Raw genomic sequence first — 17,960 nt, 5'->3', positions numbered from 1 at the left:
AGGAAAAGAAAGTTCAGTTTTTAATGCGCGGCGTAAAAGAACAATTCTTTGCAAGCCTCGTCCGCCAGCCGCCAAAAACAGTCGAGGAGTTTATGCAAGAAGCCTGCACGATTGAGAATACCCTCGACGTTCGAGCTCGGCAGTACAATCGCCCTTCCTCTGTCTGTGCAATCCGTTCGGACACGCCGGCCACCACCAGCGACAGCTTGCGGGAAGTTATCCGCGAAATCGTACGAGAGGAGCTACGCCGATTACTGCCATCTTCCCCACAGCCACAAGCAGCGACTCTGATGGATGTGGTACGGGAAGAAGTGCAACAGGCACTTGGCCCCCCGACGGCCACAGAACCCCAGGCCATGACCTACGCCGCTGCAGTAAGTACTGCTCAGCCCCAGCGACAACCCCCACGTCCTCCCCGAGATGAGCCAATCGTTCCACAACGCCGCCTCCCAGCCCCCACCCGCCCAGCCTATGACCGACGCTCAAGCCCCAGGAAATGCGACGCCTGGAGGACTTCCGACAACCGGCCGTTGTGCTTCCATTGCGGTGAGGCCGGCCATATTCTTCGTCACTGCCCGTACCGACGTATCGGTCTTCGAGGATTTGCCGTTAACGCCCCACGACCACGCTTCGGACAACGTCCGCACGAAATCGACGAGTACCTGCGTCGAGAAGAGTACACGCCGAACCGCTTTTCGCGCTCACCATCGCCGTCAACCTCGCGCTTTGCGTCGCCACGCCACAGCTACGCAGCCGCGGTACGAGGAAGGTCTCCCAGCCCCCGTAGGGGAAACTAAAGGCAGCAACCTCTGGAGGTGAGGTTGCTCACGAGCTAAACGCCGATGATCCTCCACCGACCACGCCCCATGAAGACGCTGCACCCGCGACGCCGCATGAAGAACCGACACTCGCTGCACCGACGCCGCACACAATGAGAACCTCGACCACGACGCAAGCTACCTTGAAATCGACGCCGCCACCCAAAGGAGCTTCGACCACACGCCCACCCGCGATTCGCATACGCGACGAAGCCGTGACCCGACGCCGAGAGCGACATGCAATGCAAGAGCCAGGACCTCCGACCTAGAAGTGACTATCGACGGCCGGAAAGTTACCGCTCTAGTCGACACAGGAGCCGATTACTCGGTGATCAATGGAACATTCGCTGCGCAGCTCAGAAAAGTCACAACGGCTAGGGACGGCCCACAAATTCGCACCGCTGGGGGCCACCTCATTACGCCATCAGGACGATGCACAGCGCGAGTGACTGTCAAAGGACATACCTATCCTGCGACCTTTGTTGTGCTACCGCAATGCTCCCGCGAAGTGATCTTGGTTATGCATTTCCTTAATGAGCATCAGGCGATCATCGACCTGCGATCCAAGCTGATCACGCTTTCGACGGACGAAGCCATCGCTTCGATGAAAACTCAGGAGAATCACGTTGCCCTGAGTGTCCTGGAGGAACAAGTGAGCGTCCCACCCCGTTCAAGCGTTATCGTGACCGTAGGCGCCACGAAAGAGATTAACGCTGAAGCCTTCATCGAGGGAAACATGCAGTTGCTTCTAGACCGAGGAATCAGCATCGCAAGAGGCATCACACATTTCCACAATGGCCAAGCCGAAGTACTGCTGACTAACTTCAGCGAAGAATGCCGGCACATTAACAGAGGAACGACGATATCTTTCTTCGACAAAATATCCGACGTACGAGACTCCTTCGCCCTCTAAAACCCTTCCGCAGAAGATTCGGCTGACCATGAGAACTCGTCCACTTTCGAAATCAACCCAGCTATGCCCCGGAACAGACAAGACCAGATCCGCAATCTGCTTCGAAGCTACAGTGAGTGTTTCGCGATATCGCCGAAGGTCCGACAAACGCCAATTGCCAAGCATCGCATTATAACGGATCAACACGTCCGACCTCTCCGTCAAAGCCCCTACCGTGTGTCTCCGCGAGAACGACAAGCCATCCGGGACCAAGTCGAAGAAATGCTTCGCGACGACGTCATCCAGCCTTCAAACAGCCCATGGGCGGCACCGGTTGTTCTAGTGAGAAAGAAAGACGGCGCACTTCGATTCTGCGTGGATTACCGCCGCTTGAACAACATAAAGAAGGACGTCTACCCCCTCCCCCGCATCGACGACACACTGGACCGCCTCTGCAACGCCAAATATTTCTCATCGATGGACCTCAAGAGCGGCTACTGGCAAATTGAGGTCGACGAAAGAGATCGCGAGAAGACAGCATTCATAACTCCGGATGGGCTGTTTGAGTTCAAGGTGATGCCATTTGGTCTCTGTTCCGCACCAGCGACGTTTCAGCGAGTAATGGATACAGTGCTGGCAGGCCTGAAGTGGCAGATTTGTCTGGTATATTTAGATGACGTCGTTGTCTTCGCCTCGAACTTTGAAGAGCACCTCAAAAGACTTCGAACAGTACTAGACGCAATCAAGTCGTCTGGCCTAACCTTGAAAGCAGAGAAATGCCACTTTGCCTACGAAGAGCTGCTGTTTCTAGGCCACATCGTTAGCAAGGAAGGAGTACGCCCAGACCCGCAGAAAACAGCTGCTATTGAACAGTTTCAACCGCCGGCCGATAAGAAAGCAGTGCGCAGATTTCTCGGACTATGCGCATATTACCGACGATTTGTGAAAAACGTTTCGCGCATCGCCGAGCCCCTGACCCAACTGACGAAGGCGGACGTGCCGTTTAAATGGGAAGCGCCGCAAGCAGAAGCCTTCAAGGAACTTCAGCGTCGTTTACAGTCCCCACCGATCCTTGCGCATTTTGATGAAAACGCCGATACTGAAGTTCATACCGACGCAAGCAGCGTGGAACTAGGCGCCGTTCTCGTTCAAAAAAGTGACGGGCTGGAGAAGGTCATCGCATACGCTAGCCGTTCCCTTTCCAAGGCCGAGGCTAACTATTCGACCACTGAGAAGGAGTGCCTTGCCATCATCTGGGCTACGTCGAAATTCCGCCCCTACCTCTACGGACGGCCGTTCAAGGTGGTCAGCGACCACCACGCGCTCTGCTGGCTTGCCAATTTGAAGGATCCCTCTGGCCGACTCGCTCGATGGAGTCTGCGTCTCCAGGAGTCTGACGTCACCGTCGTTTACAAGTCCGGACGCAAGCACACTGACGCCGATTGCCTCTCACGAGCCCCTGTATATCTACCGCCGCTGGACGACGATGAGGACGCCTTCCTGGGACCCATCAGCGCAAGCTCTTTTGCTCAGCAGCAACGCTCGGACCCCAACCTAAAAGGCCTCATCGAGTACCTGGAAGGCAAGGTTTCTTCACCCCCCGCTTCATTCAAGCGAGGACTGTCTTCTTTCTGTGTGCAGAATGAGGTCCTTGTGAAGAAGAACTTTACAGCGAACAAAACAGCCTACCTCCTTGTTGTACCTACTTGTCTCCGCGAAGTTCTACAGGCTTCACACGACGAGCCGACAGCTGGACATCTCGGGTTTACTCGCACCCTCCGCCGCATTCAAGACAAGTATTACTGGCCCCGACTGTCTGCCGATGTCGCACACTATGTGAAAACATGCCGAGATTGTCAGCGACGAAAGACTCCTCCCACACGACCAGCAGGATTTCTGAACCCCATTGAACCTCCCTCAAGACCCTTTCAGCAGATTGGCATGGACTTGCTTGGCCCTTTTCCAACGTCACCATCTGGAAATAAGTGGATCATCATAGCGACCGACTACCTGACCCGCTACGCCGAGGCGAAAGCCCTACCGAACGGAACAGCAGCAGAAGTGGCCAAATTTTTCGTGGAGTGCATTCTTCTTCGACACGGCGCCCCCGATGTGCTCATCACGGACAGAGGAACAGCATTTACGGCGGAACTCACGCAAGCCATCCTGCGCTACAGCCAAACCAGCCACCGGAGGACAACTGTATACCATCCGCAGACCAACGGACTGACCGAGCGCCTGAACAAAACCATCGCCGATATGCTCGCTATGTATGTCGATGCCGAACATAAAACCTGGGATGTCATCCTGCCTTACGTCGTCTTCGCCTACAACACCGCAGTGCAGGAGACCACCCAGATGACGCCTTTTAGGCTCGTCCATGGCAGGGATGCCACGACCACGCTAGACGCCATGCTGCCCAACGTTACAGAAGAAGAGAACGTCGACGTTGCCGCCTACCTTCAACGCGCAGAAGAAGCTCGAAGGCTTGCCCGATTACGGATCAAAGATCAGCAGCGGTCCGACGCCAGACGCTACAACCTACGAAGACGCAACGCGGAATACAAGCCAGGAGACCAAGTCTGGGTGTGGACGCCCATTCGCCGCCGTGGATCGAGTGAAAAGCTTTTGCGCCGCTATTTCGGCCCGTACAAGGTTCTTCGTCGGCTGGGTGAACTGGATTATGAAGTCATCCCTGACGCAATGACTGCATCCCAGCGACGCCGCGTACGACCAGAAGTTGTCCATGTAGTCCGTCTGAAGCCGTATTATGCGCGCTAAAGGCCGCTGCATTTCCATGCTCTATTTTCGCAAGATCCGTTTTTTTTCCCTTACTAGTCGCATTATTTGTTTTAATGCATCGGGTCGATGCTTCTTTGAGAGGGGAGTAATGCCGCGAATATTTGCAGTGTTTATTCGTTTTTCAAATCTGCCGCGACACCACCTTATCGCTTTGTTTGCGACGCAAGACGCGACTAGATTTATCTCGATTGATCGCAGCCAGGCAAAGCTGATTCTACGTTGTTCCGGAATGTTCTAGTAACTTTGCGCCCCTTATCTCGAATGTTCGCTATCAGCTTTAAATTGAGCACGGCCGACAGCGGCGGGCATTCTGTTCGACGACCGCCGAGCACGCTTGTCGCTTCGCCGCCGCCGAGTGAATCAGTCCATTTTGGGTGCAAGTCAGCATAATAAACAGTTTTCTTTTAGAAGACTTTTTGTCCGTCTTTATCACTGCTTCGACTACCGTCACCACTACCGTCACGTGACAATATACTGTCTGACCATACAGCCAATGTTATAAGAAAAAGGCGCCTAATATGTCATGTCAAGTTGCAGTTTCACGTGATATAGTTCTGAAATAGTTTAAGCTGTGTATAGTTTTAAGCTGCTGTTCACAAATTAAAACAAAGAAAACAAATACGGGCTTGCCAGGATTCAAATTCGCGCTCTTCGGATTGGAAAGCGGGCGCGCTACCGACTAGACAGCGTACGAAATGCACGTGCTACTGGAGTATACTGCTGGTATTTATACCCAGAGAGGGAACAAACTTTATTTAAATAAATTGTGTGGTCTTTTTGGAGCCCCCCCCCCCCCCCCCCCCCCCCCGGAAGGAGTCCACAGTACAGGGCCGCTTTAGCCACCCTTTTAAACTATCTCTATCCATCAGCTGGTCGCAGGTGCCATGTCAGGTCTCCCAGGAGGCGGTTGAGCGGGAAGGTGATGCGAGCACGGCTATCGGCCTACGGGAAGTCTTCTTTTCATTTAGATGGCCATAAGGTAGTCCGTGCGGCAAGCATTATATACACTGTGACAGGTATGTATACCTTTGGGCTCCATTCTTTTCACGGCGGCGACGAAATCTTCGGCATGGTAGTCTATCGCGTACGTGACTCCGTTCTGCTGCGTGAGGGGGAACTTGGACGCCGACGAAGTCCCGAACACGGTGACGTCCTCGGCGGTGTGAGACAGCTGAGTGGCAGCCCATCCTACGCCGCCTTGCGAAGAAAGCGTGCCTCATATGAGAGAGTAGTACAAAGGAACCAAAGCAGCACAAAAACATTGCACTAACTATACTTTTTGTTTTAGTCAAACGTTAATTCAATGTTGTTAATCTCCTTTTTTTTTCTAAATTTTCTGTAAACTACAGACGTTTGAATAGCCTACTACACACGTATTTTTGTTCGTCACTCACTCCTCTCTGTAACGCCGGACAGTGCAGGCGTTCACGAATAATAATGCGACACCGCGATACGGCGCGTCTCTTCCAGAGGCTACGGCAACTTCGCGCCGTCGGGCTGCAACTCAGCGCTGGACAGGGCGTCGAGAACGCGTCACGAAACCAGAGTAAGGGGTTCCGCATAATGAATCATGTACGGAACGACTGCTCAGGCGCCAGAGCCGTTAAAGCCTGTGTATAATGCACTGTCGTCTTATAAATCGCTTGCACTTTTCGAATATATTATTGCGGCTAGGTTCGACCGTCGCCGCATACTTTCCTTCTAACTAATCAAGGTTTTCTTATTCCTTCTCGCACCGTTCGCAAGAAATTTTGTTCCAGCACTTTGTTCCGCAACCACGCAAAATGCGAAGTCACGTAATACGTCACGCTCCCTCGCAACTTAAGCGCAACAGGACGCTATAGTTTGTGGTCAAAATAAGGCACCGTGGAGTGAGACATCTGTGTATACGTTTATACAATGAAAATTTTCAGTTACTGTCCTCACACTTTACTGTCGGCATATATGAAACAGGCCGCAGTCGGCCCCGCCGCCCAGAGTCTCTTCATGTTCCACAGACTTTCTCTTACACCGACAATGCTGGTGTTCATACCTGCGGCTGACTGCACGAGTACCTTGTGACCCTTGCGCAGGCCCCCATAGTCGCAGATGGCGAGGTAAGCGGTGGCGTAGTTGATGGGGAAGGCGGCCGCCTCGCTGTAGCTCATTGAGTTCGGAACAGCGAAGCAGTCTCGCTCGGGTACCACAGCCAGGCTCGTCCACAGGCCGTACGTGAAGGACCAACACATCACTCGGTCGCCAGCCTGCGCCAATGCACGTGTTCCGCTTATACGAGTTAAGTGATACACTTCTTCAAAGCAGACACGCTGGTTCAGCAAAAACGCAGTAGTGAGCTATAGCGCCGCTTCTGTTTCGTGTGGGAAGAACAAGTCAGGTGAGGTTAGGCTCAGGGTTTGGCTGGGCTCAGTTATGGGTCGGGCGAGGTGACCTTGCGCTATGTTCGATTGAACCAAGCGAGGTAGCCAGCCACAGCAGTCGTACTAAGGCTGAACAAAACAGACATATTTGTATCGATTGTTCATTTACTTTGTAGCGGAACAGTGTTGTGTGCTCGCAGAAACAAAAAAAATCCTAGGTTTTGACACTGCACTTTCGTGACACACATGAAATAAATCCCACCATGTGTCACGTGAGGAGTTGAGTACCGAGCTAATTTATAGAAACAGGTAAGTACCCCAGCCGAAACGACGGGCTCTAAAGAAAAATCCCACCATTATATCTCCCTGTGTGGCTAATTTGTATGCGAACGACCCAGTGGTTTACCCAGAATAAGCGTTTACGCGCGACTCTACGCATGCAGTGCCGCAGCAGGTACAAGTGTCACCTTGAAGCGAGCGACGTCACTGCCCACTCGGAGCACATCCCCGGCGGCCTCCATGCCCATGACGAACGGTGGCCGCTTGTGCCCGTGCACGTAGAGCCCGAGGCGCACGTAGTTGTCGGCGAAGTTGGCCCCGCACGCCTTGACGCGCACCAGCAACTCGTCGTCGCGCAGCGAGGCCCCGGCCCCCTCCTCGCGCACCGCCAGCTTGTCGTAGCCGCCGAAGCCCGTCAGGATGACCTCGGAGCGTACGCTGGGCTCGGCCATGGTCGCTCAGGAATGCGCGCTATGCCCCTGCGAAAACGGCATCGTGCAACTGTGAGGACGCTTCCCGGACAACAGCGAACGTCCCGAACACGTCCTCAAATTATCAGAACGTCCTCATCCCGAGCGGGACATTCTGGGTACCTTTTGAGTGCATCCATGGCTAAATGTCCTCATGAGAACGTCCTCGGTTTGTACTTTGCTGGACGGCTCGAGGATGAAAATTCTCCAAGTGTCGTACAATCGTCCTATTGCAGGATAATATTGTGGAACCAAACTGAGATCAAACAAACTTTATCTCTCGCACTCGGCTCTCATTATAATTAAAACTGCAGGTTTAATAAACGATATGTGTGTACAATATAGTGATCTACCGAAGGAATTGTGACCCCAAAAATTATATGCCTTCAGGAGATATGTCAAGATATTGTTGTTTTTACATCTGTTATGTATCACGCGTTTCTGATGGGGTTAAATAATAATAATAATAATTAGTTTCTGGCGAAAGGAAATGGCGCAGTATCTGTCTCATATATATCGGCGGACACCTGAACCGCGCCGTAAGGAAAGGGATAAAGGAGTGAGTGAAAGAAGAAATGAAGAGAGAGGTGCCGTAGTGAAGGGCTCCGGAATAATTTCGACCACCTGGGGATCTTTAACGTGCACTGACATCGCACAGCACACGGGCGCCTTAGCATGTGTGCTGTGCGATGTCAGTTGGACCGTTTAGATTTTTGGGACACTCTTTTCCTCTCAGGCAGCAGAATTCAACCCCGGAGAACTATAGCTCTCTGCGGCCCATGGTAAACCCGTGTTGTGCCTATTTTTGCTTATTCTGGTTGCTTTAGCTTACTTCAGCTTTGAATACGGCACTCCCACGAAAAAAAATCTCTTGATACATATCCTGAAGTAGTACTGAAAATGTCCCCACATATGATCCTACACATGGACAAATGGATCCCAGTTGGACTGCTTGAGGACCAGTTAGAGACAACATTACAGGACGTCTGAACATCCTGAGGTCATATTTAGGATGTCTTTACATTGTCTGGCATTACGCCCTCGTCAAGGCATAAAGGTATAGAAGTTGCGAGCCCGACGTACAACAGGGGTCTAAACCACGCGGCCCGCTGCCCCAAAAATTTCGACTAATCTTGCAGCATTTTTTAAAGGCGTGCGCTAAATAGAAGTTCACAGGAAATCAAGTAGAGACGACAGGACAGCATTTCAAAAAAGATCATGTACCAACTAGCCCGTCAGAAAGTCATACTTGAGCGCAAATCTTGCAGAAGCGCCGTGTAGCAACATCTTGGTTTCTTCTCCATTCTCAAAGCATCCCTTTATCACTGTTCATTGTTTCACATAGGTCTGTTGCTTATACCGTGTCTTTCTTGCAAGTCAGCGGCTAAAGGCATGCTTTCTCTGCAGACCTAGTGGTAGTAATCTCCTAACTTTGCACTATACCCAACAACATTGAGTGGCTATAAACGGTTGAATTTCGCTGACTTTTTACTCCTCCCTCATACCTGTTTACTGGCCCGTGGAAGACGAAAGTTTACCAATGCGGCCCGAATGGTGAGATGAGCTGGGGAATGTACACGTACGATTTACTAGTACTGCGCGGAAAGACGCCAGACGTCACGAAAAGCACAAAGGACCACATGAGGCAGTCCCTCGTTCTTATGTGTGCATGTGCGTGTGTGTGCGTGCACGCACCTACCAGATGCGCTCAACCACATTATTATTTTTCTTATTTCTGCATACTAATCTTTAGAATCACCGTTCTGCTTTGACAGTCGCTTTGTTGCTGATCATGCTTTGCCATTCGCCAATTTAATCAATGTCATTGCAATGTAACCGCCGAACCGCAGATTACCAAAGGTATTTTCCACTAACTCATATCCCCAACTCTTCCCAAACCAAATCTCTGAAAACCTCCTGTACACGCGGTGAACAGTGCTGGAGAGAGCTTGCCCGTCTGCCTGACACCCTTGCTTATTGGGATTTTATTACTTTCTCTACGGAGGATTATGGTGCCTGTGCAGCCGATAAAGATATTTTCCAGTACGTTTACATACGCCTCTTCTACATCATGCTTCCGTAATACCTCCACGACTGCTGAGGTTTTGACTGCGTCAACTGCCTTCTGATAATCCACGGAGGTTATATATAGGGGTTGGTAATATTCTGTTCATTTCCCCATCACATGACTGATAACGTGAAAAGGTCTATTCTCGAGTATAGCCTTTACGAAAGCCAGTCTGGTCCTCTGGTTGACTCAGTTCTAGCGTTGCCCTGATTCTGTTAACGATAACCTTGTAGGCAACGGACAGTAAGCTGATTGACCCAATTTTTCAAGCCCTTGACGTCCCCTCTCTTATGCATTAAGATAACATCACATTCTTCAAAGATTCCGGTACGCTTAAAGTCATGAGGCATTGCGTATGCAAGGGGCTAGTTTTTTTTAGCACAATCTCCCCACCGACCCACCGCATAGCCCAGTGGTTAGGGTGCGCGGATAATAAGCCGGGGTACCCTGTTTCAACCGCGGCAGTGGATGCGCTTTTCGATGGAGGCGAAACGCGAAATGCGCCCGTGTGCTGTGCGACGTCACTGCACGTTAAAGATCCCCAGGTGGTCGAAATTATACTGCAGCCCTCCACTAGGTCACCTCATTCTTTCCCTCTTTCATTCCTTTCTACATTCCTCCCTTCACGACAAGGTTGAGTTGTCCTCCGTGAAGTGAGACTAGTTACTGCGTCCTATCTTTCCCTCAATGTGGAGTTCGCTGACCTTTCCGCGAACTCGTTGGTCGTGTGTTCGCAAGGAAGGCCGCTCCAGTGGGGTCGGAAGTCGCCAACAAAGAGACCCGTCCCGTCCTGGCCCCCCGTTCGTGCGGCGGACGTCCTTGTTTACTCCGCGCCGTCACGTGCATAACCCGTCTTAAGAAGCCTAACCATGTACAGCTGTCGACATGTGGTCGTTGTTAAGGGGTTGACGAGGTTTCGGGGGCGCACGAGATACGGCTGAGTATTAGCCGAGTGACCGGAAACCCACTATTCCCGTAACGACTGTGTTCATCTCTTGCGGTGTGTTCTGTAAACACTTCAGGGATCGTTTCGTCGGCATATGTTTGTCGCGTGTGCGACAGAGAGAGGAAAGTGGTAACGGCTGAGCCGTGGGTGCCGTGGGTGAAGGTGGTCGCGTTTGTGCTGTTGGTGTATTTGACTGCAACCTCTCCTTTCTCAAATGTTTAATCAGCACTCTTCTGTGATTAGTTGGCGGAAATCTGTGATTAGTTGGCGGAAACCTTATTTTCTTTTCCCTGACCATTGATTGGTGAAGTGTGTCGCTTGTAATCTTATTGGTGACTGTCCCCGCTAAGGGCGGAGACAGAGGATCAAACAATCAAACAAGCGCGCTGGGTTGAACGAGGGCTGAATTCGTCTGATCAACGGTTTAGTCATGTAAATAGTTTTCTCCTTGCTTTGTTTCTTCTTGTTTTATTTATGTTGTAAATAAATAGTTAACCTTCTCCTTTCATCGACTAACATGAATGTTTGCGAGTTAGAACCACCGGGTCATCAAGAGACCCCGATTTCATCAACAAGGTGTTTCCTACCATCACCACCTGAAGGGGGAAACTCAACTCTCAAATAATTTTATTTTGTTACCCGTGTGATTCGCAATTCATATATGAGCCGCTGCCTGAGTTATTATCGTACCGCTACTGTATAGATCTGCGTAGAACTTTCTCGGATACCTTATCTTATCCATATTTGTAGTGACAATGCCCTCCTTGTCTTTTATAGCGTATATCTCACATTTGCTTATGCCTAGTTTCCTTTTGATCGCTTTAAGGCTACCTCCATCCTTTAGACCATGATTCTCTACGTATAATAATACCTTATGTGGTTATTTTACGTTAAATTATGAACCTTCACAGCTCTGCCAGTTCTATCTATGAGGTTAGATACTCGTGCTTTAGCGTTTCGTAATCAGTTATTTCGTCTCCTGAGACAGCTTACTGTTATCATAGCTACCGTGCTTTTTACGTCAATCGCGCCCTCCGTAATGATATCTGCGAGATTCTCATCCACTGTTTGAACACTAAGTTCGCCATCCTCCGTTCAAGCGGGATATTTGTTCTGCAGTGAGAATTTTTCTACTTTCCTTCTGATCACTAACTCGTTGATGAGCTTCTTGCTTCGTTCTATCTTCAAGTCTAGGCTAATTAGAGGCCTTACCATACTGTGGCCAGTACATCTTACCTTTCCGAACACCTCTACATCCTGCACGATGCCAGGATGCGCGCACGATATAGAGTCTATTTCACATTTAGTCTCGCCAAACGGGCTCTTCCACGTATATTGCTATTCTTGATCCGCAAATGATTTCACTCTGTGAACTCTACAAATACTTCCCCTCTGCTATTCCTAGAACATATGCCAGAGCCTGTCAAAACGTCGCTCTCCTGCTACAGATTGGCTGGGACATCATCAACCACCAAACCTATGGTGCGGACTTGGCACCCAGTGACTACCACTTGTTTCATAAGTGAACATTTGGACAGAAGGCGGTCCAGCAACGATGACGAGGTGGAGGATGATGTCCAACGCTTCCTCAACGCCATGGCAGCCAGTTGGAATGACAAAGGCGTACAAAAAAATTGCCCCAGCGCTTACAAAAATGCATCGGACGGAATGGCGATTGCGTAGAAAAATAGAAGATTAAAGCTTTACGATTATGCATAATTATCGGGAAAAAAACGTTTCTTTCTGTTTCTTATTATGTGGGCCTTATTTTTGGGATCACTTCGTACATGTACATGGTATATTACCTGCTAAGTAGCCGAAAGAGAAAGAAGGGCCCGGGTCCGCGCTTATTCTGTGGGTCTCCTGCGCGTTTTCGCCCTTGGCAAGCCGAAAATAGAGTTGTGGATACAGGTTGGGATGAGCGTTCTTTGACGGCAGTATTAGTTAGTGATGCATGAGTGCGAGCACGCTTGCCCCTGGCGTTAGACCACTGCGGAAAAAGGCTCGCTGATGTTACAGATCGTGTAGAAGAGAATTGGTTCGCCTGGTAACAGAGTCGTTCAGTATACTCAGTGCACGTGTTCCAATGAGGTGCACTCAGAGCCCGGAGGCAAGAATCAAATTCAGTGGAGAAGGGGATGCTGGGTGGCTGTATAATAATAATAATAATAATAATAATAATAATAATAATAATAATAATAATAATAATTGGTTTTGTGGAAAAAGAAATGGCGCAGTATCTGTCTCATATATCGTTGGACACCTGAACCGCGCCGTAAGGGAAGGGATAAAGGAGGGAGTGAAAGAATAGAAGAAAGAGATGCCGTAGTGGAGGTTTCCGGAATAATTTCGACCACCTGGGGATCTTTAACGTGCACTGATATCGCACAGCACACGGGCGCCTTAGCGTTTTTCCCCCACAAAAACGCAGCCGCCGAGGTCGGGTTCGAACCCGGGAACTCCGGATCGGTAGCCAAACTGATGTTTAAGTTTTCACGGCTTGCCTGCGAACAACGCAGACCTCTTTGGCCCTATGAAAAACGCAGGCCACAACGGGCCGCTGCGGAAGAAATGTGGCATCCTAGCTGCCTCTGCGATATTTTGCAAAGAAAGCCAGACTTTTTTTTTCCTGACCCTGCGACATGAAATGAAAGCAATTCGACACGCTCGCCACTTTTTCAGGTTTCAAATGACTGAAGAAGTTAAAACTAATTCACTAATTGCAACTGTATGGAGTAGTCTTCCTGGACTATTAAATAATGAAGCAAGAAATTCGGAATATCCGCGTGTGCTCTATTTCTGTTCGCTCCATTCGGGATTGGCGTAATGCTCTCCTTGTACTACTATTGTACGGGTCGCATATACAACCACAGTGCTAGCTCCCATGGCAAGCCATGCGTGAGCCGTGAGGTCTTGCTGCTGGTTTCGTAAAGAAGCTGTGGTATCTCAGTGGTCATGGCGTTCGACAAACTTGTACGAAAACGCGGGATAATTATCAGCTTTACACTACGGCGACCTTATCTCGCTCTTTCTTATTTCACCCTTCCGTCGTCCCCGTTCCCTCCTTCTTTCATTTCCACCTTTCTCCCTTTCCTCATGGAGCTGTTGAGGTTTCAACCGAAAAGTGAGACAGTTACCGTGGCTTTCATTTCTTCAAAAACATTTTTTTTACGGCGCTGTTGAGGTGTCCACATAGGAGTGAGACCTTACTGTGCCTACACCTTTCCTGAGAACCAATTTTCATTTACAGGTGTCCACCAAGTGAGACAACTACCGCGTATTTCATTTCACCACAAAACGTTTACATTTCCACTTTTGCTGATGCTACTCTGTCTACAGTGGTAGAACAGTGAATTGCACACGCAGCTACAAGCATCGATCAGCACTAAGCAACGCTGTCCTCCACATCAACGCGCTTGTGAATAAAAGAGTGTTGTGGGCGTAAATAAAGGCTTTCAGCAAAGTTAGCAAAACCAAATTTCGGCAAAGTTAGCAAAGCAAAATTGCGTATTAGCATCAAGCCGCATGCACTAAATGGGCATGTTTACAATTTTGGCCTGAAGAAAAGTGCCTCGTTCTAAGCTACAAAATGCTCCAAGCGATTTCTTCTCGAATAAAAGACCCTCCCAAGGACGTGGGCTCGAATCCTGTCTGCGGCTGCCGAAATGCGTAAGATTACCATGTGCTATGCAACGTCAGTGCACATTAAAGAAGCACAGGTGGTCGGCATTAATCCAGAGCCCACAAACACGGCGTCTCTCATAGCAATGCAAAGTGGGACGTTAACCCCACATGCCATACCATGTTCTCGAATTTTACCACGAGAAACGCGAACCGATAACTGAACACGAGCATAGACCGCAACACCTCTTACCTTATAAATGCAGACCGGCTGTGATGGCGAGCAAGCATTCCTTTAGAAGCACCGGTTCGATCTTTATTGCGCGGGACTCTTAAGCGTGAGGCGCAGCTGAGCGTTCTTCAGCTATAGCCGTTCCAGAGCCCGTAAATGCTATAGCATTTACGGGCTTTGGAACAATCGATAATTATAGCTCCGCTTCAAGCTTCCATGACTGATGCAACACAATGCGTGCCTTTTAAACGGCAGAGGAACAGGAAGAAACATCGATAACAAAAAAAGCCCGTATACATGCATGGCCACGCACTCCCCGTGTTGGATCGACATGTCTCCCACAAGAAATTCTGCTCGATAAAAATCTATAGAAACCAAAATCGTTTAACCTTTCACAAAATAAAAAAAGTCGACCCCTGTCAGAAGTCAGTTAAGTTTTGCACACACATTTGTAGCGCTCACAAATCTCAATATGTTAAGTTTCATGACACGGTCTGGTACTGCATTTCACATTTCTTTGGGTCCTTGCCACAAGTAATACAAGATGATCATAAGCTGCTCTCAGCGCAATGTTCACACATTTGCTTTTTTGAACACGAATATGCATGAATGCGTTAGAGGAGAACAAAATATAAAAAAGCAACGGGACAGCGCGTATGGCAGATTTCGTCATTACAACGTAGATCTATGGCCCAGCATTGCGGTTTGTGAATGACATGACATGCTTACGCCATGCTCAACCTACTCGGATTAAAGTGCCCAAGAACACAATTGTGTTCGCAAGAAGGCTAAACGCAATGATGCGGATAGCCGCTAGATTCATCTATCTTGCGTCATAATTTTTAGCGTAAAATAAGTGCCCATCCAACCAGGAAAAATTCATTGGGCGTGTTCGGGAAGCGCTATCGCTTTAAGAAGAACGATATAAAACTACGGCGTAATAGAAAAAGAAGAAACGGTTCCCGCAGCTGTAACGAACTTCCTGTACATCGCACTGCTGTCGTCATGTATAAGCAAAGATACTCGTTAAGACTGATTTTTTCCTGGGGGTCAAACATGATAGATCACCAATCCTTTCGCATTCATCACGCAGGTGTACCATCGTTGCCAATGCGCTGCTCTCTGCTATGCTGGCCTTTTCGTCCGCCACCGCATCGCCTGCAGCACTCAGCTGCATGCAGTGACGACGGCATCCTGCCCTGGCATCCACCTGACCTGAGCGCTTCATCATAGGGTGCCTGATTCAGAGTTCATTTGGCACGTTGCATCGAGGCACCCTGCTTCATTACGTACGACAGCGCGCCTACCTGAAGATCTGTTCGCGGATCCAAACTGGAAACCTTCATCACCACAGACATCCGCCGATGTATAAGCGTGCACTAACCACCTTCGCCGCTCTGTGGCTCGCAAAGCCACAGCCTTGTGGTAGGGCATCCGCCTCGCATTCGGGAGGTGCTGGGTTCGATCCCCAATGCCGTCGGGTACCCACCGGTTTTTAATGGGTACAAGATTTCCCCCGGCCTGGTGCTCGGCTCTTCTGGTTGAGATGCTTGGAAAAGGGTCTTGACCACAGTTGCTCTGATGGATCAGCGATAAGTTCCGCCGTCAACAACGTTAAATCCGCCTCGTGCGGTAGAAGCCCATTTGTGCCCCCCTTTTTTTTATGGCTGCTACTGCAGCAGATAGATCAAGGTTTGAACCTTGATCTTGAACCTTCTCACTCGAACCACGTTGGCCGAGGGGGTACCACCTTTACCAGGCTGCGAGGTTGTCCGAAATTGGGGCTTGGCCCGCGAGGGGCGCAGCGTGGTTTACGGAGCTTCTCCCAAGCGAACACCCCTAAAGAAAGCCGGGCGCCAGGCCGGGGGCCGCTTGTATCCATTTTTACCGGTGGGTGTCCGGCGCTGGGTTTCGAACCAACCACCTCCCGCAGCCGAGGCGGGCACCCAACCCACTTTTCGCATTCATCATGCAGCTATTAGTACTCTGCTAAAGATTTGGCAGCTGCTTCTTAAATACGTGCAGCTGCGTTTTCCTTGCTACTGAATCAGTAATGTAGAGCGCGTTTTGTTGCCTTTGGCACTGGGAGACGTTGAAACTAATTTTAGGACCGAACACTCCGAAACTGTGCTTGCTGACTTAAAAAGAGTTATCTGCACGTTAAAACTAACTCTTTTCCGAAATACAGGACCTTAAACGCCAGACGAATTCAACTGGCAGTGCCGTAGCCGGCGTAACTAAGCGCATTTTAAATTTTAATTTTGCGAAGCGAGTTTGAAACAACGAAATCTCAGAATGCTATGATGGCTCGCCAGATTGGTCTTCTGGTTTGGTTTATGGGGATTTAACATCCCAAAGCGACTCAGGCTATGAGGGACGCCGTAGCGGAGGGCTCCGGAAAACTTCGACCACCTTGGGTTCTTAAATGTGCACTGACATCGCACAGTATTCGCGGGCCTCTAGAATTTCGCCTCCATCGAAATTCGACCGCAGCGGCCGGGGTCGAACCCGCGTCTTTCGAGTCAGAAGCGGAGCACCTTAACCACTGAGCCAGCGCGGTGGCTTAGGGAAGCCGAGAGAAAAAACCCGCTCAATCTGGGAAGAATGAATGCCTACTTCTGGTTTTTGCTCGCATCGCGCAGCAACAGCAGCAATTGCATTATGCGACGGAAAACAGAATCGACGGAGGGTTCTCGTCATTGTCCGTCACTTGCCAACCCATGTATTCAATAGAGGCTATTTTCATGCTCGTATTTTTTCTCTTCGTCTTCCGAGCATGGCGGTCGCATTTCGCCTCCATCGAAATGCGACCGCCATGACCGGGATTGAACCAGCGTCCTCAGAGTCAGCAGCCGAGCACCATAACCACTCAGCCACTGTGGCGGCCTGGCGCGATTGTTTCCTTGGCGGAATATGATTGCATAGGAGGCGTATAGGTAAAAGAAGTACTAAACATACTATGTTCAAAGTGTTGCGGCTTATGAGGTTGTGGGATTGGTTACGAACCGGTGCCTAAGTATTAATTGAGTGACATTTAGCCCACATATCACGGGTTCGGGCCAGAGCAAGCTGAGGGCACTGCCAGCGTTCGGCGCCTGCGCTCTCGCTCCGAAGGAAGGAAGGCGCAGTTATCTGAGAGCACAAGTGTTTATTACACAGGAAGCTGCATTACACAACACTGCACTGATCCCCAGACCTCAGTACAACCCATAGCCCAGCCGCCGCACCCGAAAGCGGGCCCGCGGAGCCGCGCGCGCAAAGCAAAGACTGCATACGCGCGTGAAGGCACAGCTTTAAGGGCGATCGCATGCCGCACGGACAACCAGAGGGTTAGATCGCGCGCGACACAACACGAGGGAGGATGGGGAATGCGCGGAGCACATCTTGACGACGCAGGTCGCACGTCGTCACCGGCAATGGCCGGCGATGACGAAGAACCAGCCGGATCAGGCCCTCCCGAATCCGGAGCCCGTGA

General features: G+C 50.1%; 1 protein-coding gene across 2 annotated transcripts in view; it reads right to left on the bottom strand.

Moving 5' to 3' along the window:
* Positions 1 to 17,960, bottom strand: part of LOC144125433 (synaptic vesicle membrane protein VAT-1 homolog) — a 38,939-nt gene that overhangs the window by 6,211 nt on the left and 14,768 nt on the right. Inside the window, exons 1-4 of one of the 2 annotated variants that reach the window (XM_077658803.1) lie at positions 14,507 to 14,525; positions 7,337 to 7,627; positions 6,545 to 6,755; positions 5,539 to 5,709 (exon numbers count right to left, since the gene is read on the bottom strand). In XM_077658803.1, coding sequence (XP_077514929.1) covers positions 5,539 to 5,709; positions 6,545 to 6,755; positions 7,337 to 7,600 — 646 coding nt within the window. In that variant the 5' untranslated portion in view covers positions 7,601 to 7,627; positions 14,507 to 14,525. Of the gene's footprint in view, positions 1 to 5,538; positions 5,710 to 6,544; positions 6,756 to 7,336; positions 7,628 to 14,506; positions 14,526 to 17,960 lie in introns of those variants that run through there. The other variant, XM_077658802.1, reaches the window with a different exon arrangement.

The sequence above is a fragment of the Amblyomma americanum genome, chromosome 3, assembly GCF_052857255.1.
Source record: "Amblyomma americanum isolate KBUSLIRL-KWMA chromosome 3, ASM5285725v1, whole genome shotgun sequence".
Classification (NCBI taxonomy): Eukaryota; Metazoa; Arthropoda; class Arachnida; order Ixodida; family Ixodidae; genus Amblyomma; species Amblyomma americanum.
The sequence above is the reverse complement of the archived record's forward strand: the minus strand, read 5'-3'. Positions and strand labels throughout refer to the sequence as shown.